The 15669-nt window shown below is 41.9% G+C and overlaps 1 protein-coding gene across 1 annotated transcript in view; it reads right to left on the bottom strand.

The window, feature by feature from the left end:
- Window positions 1-373: 373 nt before the first annotated feature.
- Window positions 374-15669, bottom strand: part of CPAMD8 (C3 and PZP-like, alpha-2-macroglobulin domain containing 8) — a 52529-nt gene continuing 37233 nt past the window's right edge. Inside the window, exons 35-42 of the mRNA XM_009706156.1 lie at window positions 14554-14641; window positions 9063-9137; window positions 8239-8344; window positions 8039-8149; window positions 7145-7357; window positions 6603-6677; window positions 1327-1495; window positions 374-1010 (exon numbers count right to left, since the gene is read on the bottom strand). Coding sequence (XP_009704458.1) covers window position 1010; window positions 1327-1495; window positions 6603-6677; window positions 7145-7357; window positions 8039-8149; window positions 8239-8344; window positions 9063-9137; window positions 14554-14641 — 838 coding nt within the window. The 3' untranslated portion in view covers window positions 374-1009. The remainder of the gene's footprint in view (window positions 1011-1326; window positions 1496-6602; window positions 6678-7144; window positions 7358-8038; window positions 8150-8238; window positions 8345-9062; window positions 9138-14553; window positions 14642-15669) is intronic.

Raw genomic sequence — 15669 nt, 5'->3', positions numbered from 1 at the left:
TTTTGTTTTTAGTTTTACCACATTGCTTGGGGCAGGTCAGTCTAAGGGATTCTGTGACACCAGTGACTTGTACTGGCCAGCAGACCCAGGGCTCACACATAGTTTACCATATCCAGAACAACCATTGTATGGGGATCCTAGTGGGAGCAAAATAAAAGTGATTGGTGAAGTCAGGCAAGCATTTAAAATGACTGTACCTTGGGTCAGCTTTATTTTCATGCCAGGGTTACAAGGAGGAAAGAGGCTGAGAAGGCTGCAAGCAGCCCTTATCAGCACATAGTGCAACACGAAGAGGGCTCACCCACCTAACCCTTGTCACTGCTGTGGCTGGCAAACTCCCCATCTGAAGCCTGCAGCCACGTGGCAGACAGTCAAGCCTTTCATTCAGCCCTGACAGTGGATTTCAGTTTTCTCTTGTAAAATGTACCTCCCAACAACTTTCCTGAACATGGAGCCACTAGGGAATTTTTTGTCTTGTGGGACATTGTTGTGGGTGCACTACTCATGGGCTGGGGAAGACGATTAGCCTCTTGCTATGTCATAGTTAGCAAAACACACTGATTTTTATTATTATAATTTGAGAGAAAACTTCTCAGCCATCTTTCCTCAAACAGCAGTTCAGCTAAGCACAAGGCCTGGACTTAGCTTCTAAATGTAGCTAGGAAATGGCATTTGCAGTATCCTGATAGTAAGGAGAACACTTTGAAATGGTCTATAGGTTTGAATTCCAGCCCCTATTTTTCTCACCTAGAGGGCACAGCATACTGGTCTCCCATCCTTGGAAGTAATCCAAAGGGGATGCACAAAAGGCAGGAAAACTGACAGAAAAATAACACTGAGCGTCCCCCTTAGCGCTCCAGATCCCCCCCATGGGGCAGCAAAGCCTACAGTTCTGAGTGCATCAGGAAGTAGTCATCATTCGGTTTCTGTTCTGCAGCAGGTCGTCTGTAGGAACAAACTCATACAGGAGTTGATTCTGAGCCTCTTCTCTTTATTTAAATTATATATTTCTGTCGAAAAGAGAACATAATGAAGAAAAGTCACCTTCCCATTACATATCTTTGTAAAATATCACTGGGGTTGGGCAGAGAAAAGCTTAAAGGGTCACTTTTTATTCTGCTAGGGATGGAGATACTCAGCTCACAAAGACTTTTATATGCTGCCCTAGCAAGATCTCGTTCCTGGTGATTCCTTGCTAAAGAGGTTAGCAAGTCAGTTGTAAGAATGTCCCTTTTGGGAATTGAATTCATTTTACCCAAAACATGAGTTAGTACATTATATATTGACTCTCAAATCGGATTTATGATCCCCCGCTCTCCGGCTCACCATTCTACTGTTGCCACCACTTCCTGAATCTTGTCCGCTTCTTTTAACGTGCTTGTTGTTGTCAGTTCTGCCACAATCTCAAAAACGTCAGCTTCTGAAGCATAGGGGTCTGGGTCATATTCATAGGAGTAGTATGACAGATCCGTCTGTAGTGGAGGGCCTTCCTCTGCTGGAAAGGAAACCACAGAGTCTCAGGTTGTGCTTTAATCAAAGAAATTGCATTTTGGTATTACATGTTGCATCACAGAGAAGGGGAATGACATAAAAGGAAAGGAATTTTAATCAAGGAGGCAAGTCAGGGGCCAAATGACAAATGATTGCCTTACATGAGTAAAGAAGGCTACACATGTCAATGGACCTGCACACGCATGCTTAGATTCACGTGCAAGGAGAAAAGCTGCTGTAAATTAGAATTTTCAATTTCACAGTCTGAGACCTGGTCTCTGGAAAAAAATGAAAGGAATTGGCGGGGGGGGGGGGGAAAAAAGGAACATGTAACTTGAAAAAAATCTCAGAGTCTCATTTTAAAGTATCTAATTAACTAAGGTGCTTAAGTTAGGAACCAGTGCACCCTGAGACCTGTACGTAGTAAGATTAAAGCAAGAGGTATCTTTGGGAATGCCAGATGTCACAGATGAGTTACTCTGCACCCTGAAAATACATCTCTCTCCTTTGACTAGGTCCAAGCCAAGTACCTCAGTTAAGGAGCGACCAGTCCATACGAAGACATGTAACGTGTGCACTCTTTTAAACACTGTTTTATAAAAGTAAGTTACAAAGCTAGAGGGCAGACTGTGATGGAGCAGTTTACTTGTTGTATGTCATGAAAACGATCAGTGCAAGCTGCTAGATTTCTTTTCAGCCCAACAAGAACGAAGATTTTGGCACAAAAGGCCAGGAGGCTACATCAAAGTCATTCACTTCTCCCTCAGTCTGAACTAGCAGTAGCTGAGATACATCTGCTTCAGCAGTGTCACACGCCACTGAGAAACCTCCATCATTTAAGATAGGAACAGACACATCACAGGCAGAAACACGTATTTATCCTACTTGCATTCATACCAGTCTATACTAAGACATTGGCAGGTCACTCAGTACATATCCCCCTCAAAACAGGCTGTGCCTCTCCATGGTGGGTGATTGCTCACTGTCCAGCGGGTAAGACTGCAAGATAAAACTTCTAGGAATATCAACAGGTCCTCGTTTTCTAAACTGTTCCTCGAGCCAGCTCAGCTGTCCATCTTTCCTGTTTGCTTTCTGTGTACACTGCTCTAATCCAAATCAAAGCAATCACTGAAATATAGTTGTTGCAGGGAGGAAAAGTCCCCCTCACGCCTCCCCAGCAAAGCTGGCTTAATTGAAGGAGAACACTCATCAAGGCCTTTGAAAATGTTTGTCCTCTAGAAATAAAATATCTGAAGGCTCTTCCCTGTTGCCTCCCACATCCTCCCAGCAACAGGCTCAGCCCTAGGCAAGGGAACACTTGCCTGAAAGCGGAGTCAGGCTCTGTGTTTGCTTCCTCTTGGCCTTCTCCATGTGAGAACCTGCCAGATCATGAGCTCGCTCTATGAATGGATGATTGCTGTCCACCAGGGACAGAATTAACATCACAGACCTCACTCTTCCCAGGAATGCAGCATTGGAGTCAAAGCAAAGATGAAAGGCCGACATTTCCTGTTGCATACAAACCACTCCCCCATCTCCAAATGTTTGTGCCTAAGCCAATGTTTGCTGAACACCGATGGGGTGAAAGGAAAAATGGCCCATTGCCAGTTCAATCAATCCTAAAAGAACAGCGGTCCTGTGAATAATGCGCCGGCCAGGGAGTGTTGCGAGATGACTCCACCTGCAAGCAGAGTTCACTCTCATGTTCCTACTAGGAGCTAGTGATGGGTAATGGCATTTAATTTTTTAAAAAATAAAAACACCACCACCAAATAAAAGCATCGTAATTCCACCCAGTAGTTTCTTCCAGCTACTGGCTCTTCTAACTGCTAGAGCAGAACTGTACAGATAATATGTCTCCAGCCTTGGGGAGAAGGCTGGGGGCTCAGACAGCATGAAGCTGGGTGGGCTGCCTGCTCAGAGCAGCACAGAGTGCAACACCACAGCAGCAATGATACCACTGAGTACTGCTGCCTCACACTTCGATAGTGGTTTTCCATCAAATACATGCAGAATCACATTACCCTGATATCAACATACTGTCTTCCAACATCAGTGGCCGTACATTTAGCACTTTCGGCAGAGAAGATTTAGGCAATTTCAGAGGAGTGTTAACGATCTATGGAAGCAGTCAAAGCACTGCTTCAACAGAGAGATGGCATCAGAGCTACTGAGGATCCCTGAGGCTCTGAAATCCACCCGTAGCCTAGAGTGACAACGATCTTAGGAAAGCCACAGTCAGAAAGGGACTTGAGATACTGATACTCCAGTTAGCAACCAAAATCCTGCTCCAGGAGCTTTTGGTGCAAACAAATATGACTGCAACAGGCTGTGAAAGCATACTAGCAGAGTTTCAATGCTTAGAGGCAGAGGTGGGTCCATGCCACTCATCAAAAACCTGTTCCATCCCTCTGAATCTCAGTAATTTGCCTGTGAGAAAGAACAGCTGAGGAAGGGGATTCAGACATGAGTCGTTTGAGTTGAGTCCTGTCATCCTGTCCACTTCCCTCTCAATCAAGAGAATATTTCTAAAGATGTGAAGAGGATTCACCCATCTGTACAAAAAAAAGCTACAGTTTTAATATCAAACCTCAGCCATTCTGCCTCACTTGCTGCAACATCTGCTGCAGACTTTTGAAAGGCATTTTAAAATGCTTTGACAATAGCTAGGTGCTGAAAGAAGTACTGCATCCTGATTTTTCAGGACTATCTATAATTAACTGCTTACCTTGAACAGCATAACTCAAAAGCTGTTGTTTTATTCTACCAAACTCACTGGTGTACATGGAACTCCACTGTAAGTCTGTGTTTGCCAGAGTGAGCCCGAACACATTATGAAGTTCCCCACTGTTTGCTGGAAGGAACCTGGCTCTCATTGTTTCCATTGCTGGGGTAACATAGACAAGAGCTAACAATGAAAGCATCAATCAAACGAAGCTGAGCCTGCACAAGTCATATGGCAAATACAGAAGGATTTCAGACAATATAAACACCACGAGGTTCTCCAAGAAAATGGTATTTCCTGAAGATTAACGCACTAAGGCAGTTTCACCAACCTGCCCTAAGCTTGATTTGGCTCCTGGAGTTTTGCATCCTTTTAGGAAATCACAGATTTAGACATGGCTCATCAGAACTTTCACTAGAAACCCAGAGCACCTGAGCAGACTTAAACCAATCACATGCTTCAATGCTAACAAACCAGTGAGTCCAAATGAGACCTGTGTATAAGGAGGGATTCATTCATTTGTTAAACTTTGATTCATGTACCGTGTGGTTGACCTGAGAGGAGCCCAGAGGATTAATGAAAGTCACATGCTGGGCACTTTTCCTGATGCAGGATTTAGTCGGTTTTATTTTTGAATGCTCACTCTGCCATGGCTGCTCAGACAGCTCAGTTCAGAAGAGTACCTGCCTTCCAGAAGGCTCTCAACTTGAACGCTCATGAATCCTTGAACAAAGCCAGCCCTAAATGCTTGTGCTTTGAGAAACATATCGTTATGGCATACTGGTTTGGTAATCTAACATCGGTATAAAAATGCCACACAAAAAAAGAAAAAAAAAAAAATATCAGAATTTCCACTTTTGCTCTTATTGATAGCCTACTAGCTGACATTACTTTTGTCTGTTTAGAACAGAAACCAGAGGGTTATTTTCCCTAGACAGACAATTTAATGCAGGTTATTTCAGAAACACTGTTCTGAAAATTTTTGGATTGTGGACTACATTCAGGTTCCACAACTTTTTTCCCATGTAATCATATTCTTATGATCAAATTTTTATTTGAAAATAATGTAATTGCAGCCCTATTTTGTAGACCAGCAGCAAAACACTTAGTGTGGCCTTGCATACCAGCAGTGTCCTACAGAGCAGTTTGGGAATGCTGCTTTAAAGGGTTCAGATTGCAAACAGAGTTTCCATGCTGAGTACCTAGCATTTGCACAGAAGAAAGGGCAACAAACATTCATCTCAGTTATTCCAACAGACAGCAGTCTGAGATTATACATATATTTTTCACACTAAGTCCAGAAAAAGAGAGAGGGAAAACAGGAGAGACATTAAACACTGTAAGACTGAATGACCTACAGAAATAGTCACAATAGAATATTCACCATGCTCTTAAACCTTAATAAGAAAGCTCTCCATCAACTTCCATAGAGCAGAGGAAGGGCAAAGAACAGGATGGTGTCTCATGTTGGACACATGCTGGTCTGAACTCTGGTGCATAAGAAGAACATGAGAAGGCACAGAGTCTTCTCCTGAAGAATTAACTTGTTTTACCAATTTGTTAGGAGTGTTAGAGGCCAGGGGAAAATTAATGAGTGGAAAGCAGCCAGGAAAAATCTAGTCCAGTTTATTTACTAGAAACAGCATGAAACAAACTATTCTATTGACCCTCCACTGCTGCTTGGTGAGATTTACTGTGAGCCATGAGCAAGTTCGACGTGAGTCTTGGAAAAAAGTGTATGAATATAAGCACCAAATAAAATGAGCAGCCAAATTCCTGGCTACTCCATCTACTGACCTTAACATTTTTGCTCACTAAGGCCCTTTATTCCAAACAGCAGCTCTGAGAGAAACTAGACTGCCAGCTCAATTTTTGCATAGAACTGCTAGAGACAAAGTTAATCCACCTGGATTCTAGTTCTTGCAATGGTTTGGTCTGTTGTCATGTCCTGTTCAGTTGTTTGTTGAAACACATTACATCAGCCTGGTTTTAAATGTGATCTTTCCAGCTTAATATTGAAGAGAAGATCACAGAGTGTGTGTTGTTCTAACATACCAAGGCTGAGAAAATAAGGTCACTTGCCCACTCCTATGAACAATTACCTCAATCTTGCACGTGCACTGAATAGAGCAGGTATCATGGAAGATTTCCTGAAAGGAAAAGGACTGGAAGAGCTAGTCTGTTGTTGAATAGTTATCATCCTAAGTTTCCTTGACCTCTTCATTTTTTCTGATATCTGAATGTTCTGTCTTTTCGAAAAGATGAAGAAATTCAGCATATTTACTTAAATGTGCTTAACAGCAATATATACTTTTATACAGTGATAGGGTAAGCTTTAAACTCACTAAAGAAAAGGCCTTGGATAAATGCAAAGGTGTGATATTACCTGCTGGAGTTTGTTGAACACTGGGTTGCTCAGCTATGTGGGAGTGTGTCTCCCTTTCTTCCGGTAAATTCTTAGCTGTGAATAAAAAGAAAAATAAATGCATTGGTCATAAAATTGGTTAATGAATCTCTAGAAAACATTTGCATTTCCATGGGTGGCATACTCAGTTCACTGAGCTACTACACTGCACATCTTCAAAGTCCATGCAGAATCTCCAAAGAATGTTACATTTCATGGATGTCATTTTTATCTAGGATTATTCACTTCAGATAAAACAACATCACTAATTTCCTCTGAAGTTCATTCATTCTGCTTGGTAAAATGTCTTCACAGGAACAGAAAACTAGTTATTCTGAGCTAAGCAGGAAGGCAGCTGCTCTTTAACTTAATCCCCTGTAGTATGAGTAGCAAAATAATACAGAGGAGGTTTTGAATTCTCCTCTTTTCCCTATCATGCATATGTAATTATCATTTGCTTAGGTGAGGATTTCTAGTGTTCTGCAACTAGATTGTAACACAAAAGGGAATTCAATGAAACCTACAGGCAGAACACTGAGACATCGGCATCTGTTCTATCCTTGTGTTATTCCTGCACGATGCTACTTCCATCTGGCAATGGTTCGGGTAAATCTGTCCATCTGATCCACATACAGGCTCCCCATCATAGCCACAGTCTCGCGAACACATGCACTGCTCAAAGTACTCATCCTCCAAGCAGCCAAAAATGTTATTGCATGGCCCAGAGTGAACAAAGCCTGAAAAGTAAACAAAAACAACCAAAGCAATATTTTTGCATAGTATGTGGAAGGGGAAGATGGAGTGGCAATTTTCTTCTCTTTTTCTGATGTAGGTTTTCATGTTGAATTCCCTAAGACTTCTCATAGGAATTTACAAGCTTGGTAGAATAAAAAGCTCTGGGAATAAAGCTGTCTTTCTGAAAGAACCATATTGCAGCAGACTCCAAATATAGGATGAAGCAACTATTTTGTATGACAGAGAACAGAAAGGAACGTATGGTTTCTAGGGAAAGTTGTTCCTTTCACTGATGCATGAAATTGTTCAGTCTTCCTACAGTTAACTGTGGAACTCTATTGCAAGATATTTTAGAGAAAGAAAACCAAACTGCATTTTAAAGAGCTTTTACCTTTATGTTTATTAACACATCTCACCTTGTGCAGGTTCTTCCAGAATTATACACTGTAACTTGCCTCTGAAGCAAATAATAGTCACTTTGGTGATTGAAGAGCAGAATATGTTGATTTGTTTGGCTGTCATAAGTATAATGCTGCTATCCCACAAACCTTTGTAAAACTTCCACTAACACAGACAGTGAAATAGAGCACTTTCCTAAATACGATTTTGAGTTCTGAACTCCTGGAAAGTATGTCTGTGGGTTTCATTTTCCAAAAAATCTGCTTGGCTTTGGTGCAACTTACCAACCCATTGGCTAGCTGAGCTTTCCACCTCATTGCATGTTGGCCCATCACAGAGCTCCCGAGCCAAGGGACTGTTTTCACTCACATTGTAGAAACGAGTTGCTTCAAAAGCTGCATGCCGGCAAGAATGAGAAGTCACAAATAAGCCTTATGCCTAAAGCTCTAATACTGGCAAAAATCAAAGGAGAACAGACACGTACCTGGCTCATAGTAATCATACACTTTGATAGGAACAGGAGCTGTTTTCCCAACTATATGCTCTCTGAAAGCTTGAAACTTTACACAGGTCATGCACTGGCTAGGAATCTGTATGAAATGATGTAAAAGACTTGTAACAAAACCTGCACTTTAAGTGAAGAGAGAGACAAGTAAACATAGTATGTGCCCCTAATGTAACATGCTGAGCTGGGCACTTGGGGAGAATGAAGACACCTCTGATACTGGGTGTAGAGACAAAGATAATGAATAAAAGCCAAACAAGATGAATTAAAATACATGATACTTTGCTGGCCTTTAAAGCACATACTTGCCATACAACAACGTCCAAAAGTCCAACCTGAAACTCAAACAGTATTCCCCAGCCTACCTAACACCACTCCTGTCATCAGCCAGCTTGCTAACGCAACTAGCTAACAATTTACTGCTGACCACCAAGCCAGGAAAGATCTCATCTTCAGCTCTCAGGTATGTGCCGTTAGATCTGAATTAGACTGCATTTTTACACTGTCCTTTTAGCAACGTTAGTTGTACCTGAAGGTGAGATTATTTTGAGGCACAACTAAGTGATATCTGGCCAGAAATTCTACATGGGCTAAAGCTAATCACTTGCCTCTATTATGCTTTGGTTTCCAACCAAAACCAGAACACATACCTGCCTCAAAAGAGGCTCAAGCAACTGGCCAGTTAAAGCTGCATGGTAATCCTTGCCTGTGAGGGACCATCAACATACTGTACCTATGCCTGATCCACCGGTCACCTGCCTTTCATTGAAAGGCAACATAATTATAAGAAACAAAGTCATTACCTCATCAAAATAAAAAAGGACTTTTCTTCCATCTACTTCATATCTTTTTAATCCAATTTGCTTGTTCATCAATAACTGGGGGGGAAAAAAAAAAAAAAAATCAACATGTTTAGTTTCATCTCGTTTTACAGAAATCAGTTTGAAATTAGAGAAGAAAGATTTTAGCCTGCTTACAAGACTGGTCAGACACTAAACCCCAGGGATTTCTCCTGCTGGAAAAGGATGTTTCAGTAAGAAAGAGAGGAAATGCAAAGAGGATTGCAGTTGCTGTCATAAAACTTATGAAAAAGTCATCTGTGTTCTTTTCTGTGACCTGATGAGGAATGCCTGCAAGGTGCACAGTGCTGCGTGTTCCTCCTGCTCCCTGGTGCATTTATCTTCCTCGGACTATGCCTGACATATCATCCATAATCTAATTGAATAGCTCCCAGATTGTTTTCAGTACCAAGGCCCAAGCAAGGCCTCAGAGACCCCAAAACACTCGATAAAGTCTCTTATTTACACTCCTTCAGACCGCCAGGGAATTATGCTGTCGGATCGCACCAGGTATTAAAGGTCCCCTTCTCCCGCCAGCTGAAAAATCCAAAACATTCTTCTGCCAGGAAAATTAATCCTTACATTTGAAAAGAGCAGCCATTTGAAAGAGCCCTAGGCATCCTTCCTTTTGACGAATGCGGTCAGGCCAGGCCTCTGCTACTCATCTTCTCTCCCTCTGAGGCCCAGGGATTTGTCATTTGCATTGTACCAGTCAGGCCTACGGACTACCTCTTCTTACGCTTTTTATTTATTGAGACAATTTGCATATCTAAGGAGTATCAGAACACAGTCTAAGAGTACTTCCCACATCCGGTGTGCTGCTGCCCCTAATCTACCCCAGCCATATGTTAAAAATGCTCTCGCTGTTCATGCTGACTGCAGGTCTGGATGTATATCATGATCATGGTCTTCAGAGGAAAGTGCAAGAGCTCTCGTTTACAGAATTATTGCACCATCTCAAAGAGCTTAGTAAATATCTGCCCGGTGCAGAATGCGAACGAATCACCACAAAAATATAAATGCTATCATCTGATACAACCCTACAAAGTTTTATTTTAAAATTTCTAAAAGAGTTACTCCTATGATTTTCCATATTTGGAATACTAACATCTCAATATTATAATGACTGTCATGCTGTATGTACTCGATCCGTCGATCAACCATTACCGTTTTGAGAAACTGTATTCAGAACACATCTATCATGTGAAAAACATTTAATCCAGAAGATGGGGAGGATGACGGTCTGTGGAAAAGGACTATTGTGTTTTAATCCCAGTTTGGGTAGCCGAGTAAGGGTCAGAGCAGAGACTTTAATTCTGTTCTCCAAACTGTCCTGTCACTTTAACCTCCCATTTGTGACAGAGGGATAATATTTCCTTTTTTTTTTTTTTTTTTTAATGTTCCTAAGTTATTTTGAGATCTTAGAATGAAAACTCTGTGGAAAGTAGAACAAAGCATTATTATTATTATGCATTAGAAAGAATGACATGAAGCAAAAAGCATTTCTACTGAAATTTGCCCAAACCTGCTACCAACAGCTTTAACTGTGAATTTCTCCAGCATAGTGCTTCTAGTTGTAAAACCCTGCACACAGCTTCCTGCCATTACTGTAACAAGCAAAGGAACATGTGTTTAAGTCCCACACAATATGGAAAGGGCCAATTTAATTTGTCCTTATAATTTTAGAGGCCTGATGGTGGCTGTTATTACTCAGCAGTAGATGGCTGCAGACAGTCCTTTTATGAGGGCTCCGAGAGGCTGGCGCCACCGGGAAATGCTCAGCTCAGCTAAAGTTGCATTTTTCTGGTGAAGCTTGATATATACCAGCCTGTGGTGACCTCCTGACCTTGTCGACACCCAACATTATTAGAAGGATTTGTGGCTGCACAGCCAGGGGGGCTGCCCTCAACGTGCAACAGAGCATTCATTAACCATCACTGCCCCAGAGCTGCACGTGGGTCCGCTCTGCGCACACTGCTCCCTTGTGAGGGCAAACAACAAACAAGGAAATCTGATTTACAGCCCTGCCCCTCCTCACCAGGAGAGGAGGGATATGGCTAGGGTAACAAGAAAACGCAGCAGTGGGAATGAGAGGACTTGTCTCTGCTGAAGGTGGTCTTCAAAATACGTAACAAAACTAGTACTGGGTCTTTGGTGGAAGAATTACATTTTTGCCAGCGTGATTTGGATACACATTTGATAGTCATGAATAAATCATAGGGGTTGTATCTGCATCTTCACTGCCTACCTATATACATACTTGAGCTTTGTCCCTACATTTCATTTTTACAGATGCAAAGAGTTTCTGCAATAAGAAAGATGAAATTCAGCTCTTCAAAGGGAACATTCCCCCTTGAAAATGCAATATCCTTCCCAATTTAGCAAAATCTCCTACTGCCCAAAGGAAGTAATTCTGTTCTGGTTACGGACATAGACTGCCCAGGACTGAATCCCAAGTGCAGAATCCCCTCCCAGTTGAGGCACTAACTACATAGTCTTTTACCCAAAGAACTTTCAAAATGGTGGGTTTTGAACCAGCTTTTTGGTATCCCACAAGCACTGAAGAAGTATGCACTGCATGAAGTACCTGTCATCCGTCTGAGATTTGCAAGGACTTAACTCGGATCAGCTCTGTGCTGCAGGAGCTCAGCCTTACCAGTTAAGAAAGAGAATCAGCTCCTTTTCGCATTAAGACAGCAGGAGAAAGGAAAACAAACCACTTGCTATCCTATGCCCAGAGACCCTACCAGATGGGGCTGCAGTGGGACTCTGCTGCTTCTCTGCCCATAGAGGCAGGAACACGAGATTCAGACAGGCAACAAGATGCCACAAGGGAAAGCGCAACCAACTGATCTGCTTTAGTGCTAGAGAAAGCCTAACGCGCTGGAGAGCTCATTCAGTTTTGGGAAAATAACTCTTGTGCAGTAGCTGAGCAGCTTGCTTTTTCCTTCTGACTGCTTCCATCCAGGCCAGGCTCAGAGATATGACAGAACAGAGGAAGGGTACGAAGCTGACACATGATGCTTTCCAGACATTGATGCATCTGACACAGAAGCAGTGTGAGTAAGTCTCCCTGTTTCTCTGCTCCAGTTTCAATATGCCCAGAGTTTGTTTCTGATTTCGGAGTGCTGACCATTAACTGGTCAAGGAACTAATGATGCTGAGGCACCAGGAAGATGGCACTGAATGTGACATGATTATCTCTGAAACTACAAGAAACCAAACTTCGGAGGCAAGCTGGTGTCGCAGAGCACAAGGATTATGGCAATATACTAGCAGATGAGAGAGAATAAGAGGCACTGCAAACAAAAGTGTTTTGAAACATTATACAGCTAGTTCATTTGGGAACCAGAATCAGAGTTCCCTTGCAAAGAGTATATCCTGATGTTAATCATGTATTCACAATTATCTTCAGTGTTTCCAGTACTTAGAACACGTACAACATGCCCTGAACACAGGCTAGTGTAAGCCAACGACACAGCACAGGAGCAGATTGCTGCATGTAGCAGCCTTTTAGTAGCAACTAAATACAAAGTAAGCATGTTTGGTTTACAAGTCTTTCTCTGGGACACCTGTCTGGTCCAGCCACGTAAACAAGCCTCATACCAGAGCACAGCTGCCTTGGCACGAAGGAAAAAAACCTGTTCAGGGACTGAAGTGACAGAACCTACAGAGTCCCCTGTAACACACGAGCATGTGAGACCTTCTCAGGACACTCAGCCTAAAAACTCTTCACTCTATCCTCTGCTGAAACCAGCAAAGAAGATATTCACTCCGTACAGCCTGGACAATGGGAGCTCCTGTTTCTGTAATTTCTTCTTCTCTTCTTCTGTAACGAAACCCCCTTTGCTTTCTTTGTTTCAACTCTCTCCCTCTGCTGATAAAACATTCCATGGGTTTAACACCACAAAGATACCCTGTTGTTCTCCTCCTGTCCCATTTTGAGTTCTCTGGTCCTAAGCCAGGTTTCCATCCATAGTTTTTCTGCCATTATTTTTGTAAATTACTATGAAAGAGAACTTACTTGAAAGCACTTGAAAGCAGTACAATTTACTGTCACTCTAGTACCTTCAGCAGTTTTTTTTAACCAAACCCACTACAGGCCCCCTCACCTAATTTTCCTCCTTTCTCTTACCACCGGGATACTGGAGACCTCCTACTGGTGGTCTTGCCTCATCTGAATAGCCACATTCAGTTTGTTGCACCATTTGTTGCATGTGAGAGAGAATATCAGACTCAAAGGTCAACAGGCAAATAAAAATTTATACATTGTACACACGCATTTGAAAACAGAATTCTCAACATGCAGCTTGTGAACAGATACAAAAGAACTTTGATATTTCTCTTTAAAGGAATAATTTCATATCTGATCAACATACATCTCTGTACAAAAGTATTCTAAGCACAGCTCCCTAATACTGGAAGGATGCAATTCTCTTCTCAGGGACTAATACACAACTTTCTCTGGCTTCAGTGACACCCCAGGAGACTAACAACAGCAGCTTTTGACATGGATTGTAAACCCCTGAAGAGGAACATATTGGTCTCATTTTCTTGGAGAAAACGCAATGGCGTTTATATTATAAATTAGCCAAATCAAGTGAAATCCTAGAGAAGACAAAGCAATGCACACTTTTCCTTTCAGGAATTAATTGGAATTTAGGAATCCAATTAGGATGTCAAATTAAACTGCTGGGTCTTCACTATGATTATATTTTAAAATTCTTTCCCTAAATCCCTCCCACTCCCAGTATAAAGAAGATAAAGTTATTAATGGAATAGGTCTTTTGGAAGCAAAATATTTTTTAGCTCTACCAGTGCTCAAGGATGCAAACATTTTACACCTCTTCAGTTAAATAGTCCTTAAAAACTCTTTGCAGCATAAAAACCACCAGTGAATACACTGTAATGCTTCCACAAAACATAAAGCAAAGCTAAAGATTACAGTTCATCTCCCCTAGAGGGCTGGCTGGGTAAGAGGCACATTCTGTCCACCTCAGTTTGGCCTGCAATAAACATGATGTTCTCCCAGAAGAAAAAAAAAAAGGGCAAAAAATTCCAAGACACAAAGCCTCCAAAAGAAATGGAATCCAGATGTTGGAGATAACACAGCCCACTAAGAAGCCATAAACAGCTCCTGTTAGAGCACATTTTCACTTCAGCATTTCCAAATGGGTCTCATTTAATTACTGTGCACTCTGCTCAGTAATAAACCTTCATTTAGCCATGTTCGGTAAATTTGTTAATCTTGCTCAAAACATCTGTTTACTCATTTCAGAAAAATATTTTTGTACAAGTGAAATCTCCTGCCCCCCAAATTTTAATTGCATCTTTTTGGACAGTGCTCTAACATTCAATGGCATTTGCTTACTATTGCTCCCCAAAGAGAATCCCTGCCAATTAGAGTGCCAGGTCCTGGCCCAAGATCATGCCTTGCACTCTCATTACATCTTACCTGCTCTAGGCTCTCAATATCTGCACGAAACCCTGAGAACAATGGCACTTCCAAGACAGCCATGTTAGAAGATCCAGAGTGCAGCCATCTTCCCATGAGAACAAAAAGAGAGGAAAAAGAATAAAAACAAACTCAGGATCCAAGATAACAAATGTTACATGGACAACTCAGGATGGAGAACCACTGAAACAAACTTCAGAGGGGAAAGAAAAAAAAACAAACAAAAAACTTAGAAGTATCGACTCTTCTTTGAAGGACTTGTTGGAAGCCACAGTCTACTTGGTTTCACAAAATCCTCTTTTCTGTTTTTATTCAGCAGAAATTAAGCACAACTCACAGAGGGCAGAGATATAGGAGATGTCCAGGCAAATGGAGGCAGAACAGCAGAAGGAAGGATGTAGTCTCCTGTAGGTATGCTTGCCTTATTTTTCAATTAATCACTCAGAAAATGCACTTGGTAAAAGGAAATAACCCCCTGGAGTAGAAGAAACTTCTGTTCTTTCTTAAGTGGAGGGCTGTAAACGAATTGTGGTGTAAGAGGAATGTTACTTCCCAATACCAGGCAGACTCATTCAATCCTGGGGTTTTGTAAATGGCCATTTCCCTCCACCATCTAACTGACCCTGAGAAAAGCATCTTTGCTAATGAGTCAGTGAACTCACTCTCTAGTTACTAGTGTTAAAGAATTCACTGCCCATATTGTCCTGTATAATACCAATGAAGACTCAAAAAACCCACTGAAATTCAGAGTTGTTACTGCTGAAGTGTGCATAAAAACACACAGGAAGGGATGGAGAGAAGGTGTATTCGGGCCATTGCAACAGATTTCAAGTTCTAGCAGCATGGCAGAAGAGTTGACATCATAAGAAAGAAGCTCCTGCTAATTTCAGAACAATGCCCCTTTTCTCTCACATATAGTCAGCTCTAAACTATCCTTCCTTGGCAGCTTACCTGTCTGCTGTTTAGTTGCACCACAAAGACAAGGAGCTTGGACCCAGGAGGGCTTATTAGCTCATGCCCAGCACTGAGAAAACATGGTACATAGCTTCCAGGAACAAATATGCCAGATCTGAACTGGCTCCTGCAGAGCTACTTGGAGGCCTCTATATTGAGACA

Source organism: Cariama cristata, unplaced genomic scaffold (assembly GCF_000690535.1).
Source record: "Cariama cristata isolate BGI_N322 unplaced genomic scaffold, ASM69053v1 scaffold19798, whole genome shotgun sequence".
Lineage (NCBI taxonomy): Eukaryota > Metazoa > Chordata > Aves > Cariamiformes > Cariamidae > Cariama > Cariama cristata.
The sequence above is the reverse complement of the archived record's forward strand: the minus strand, read 5'-3'. Positions and strand labels throughout refer to the sequence as shown.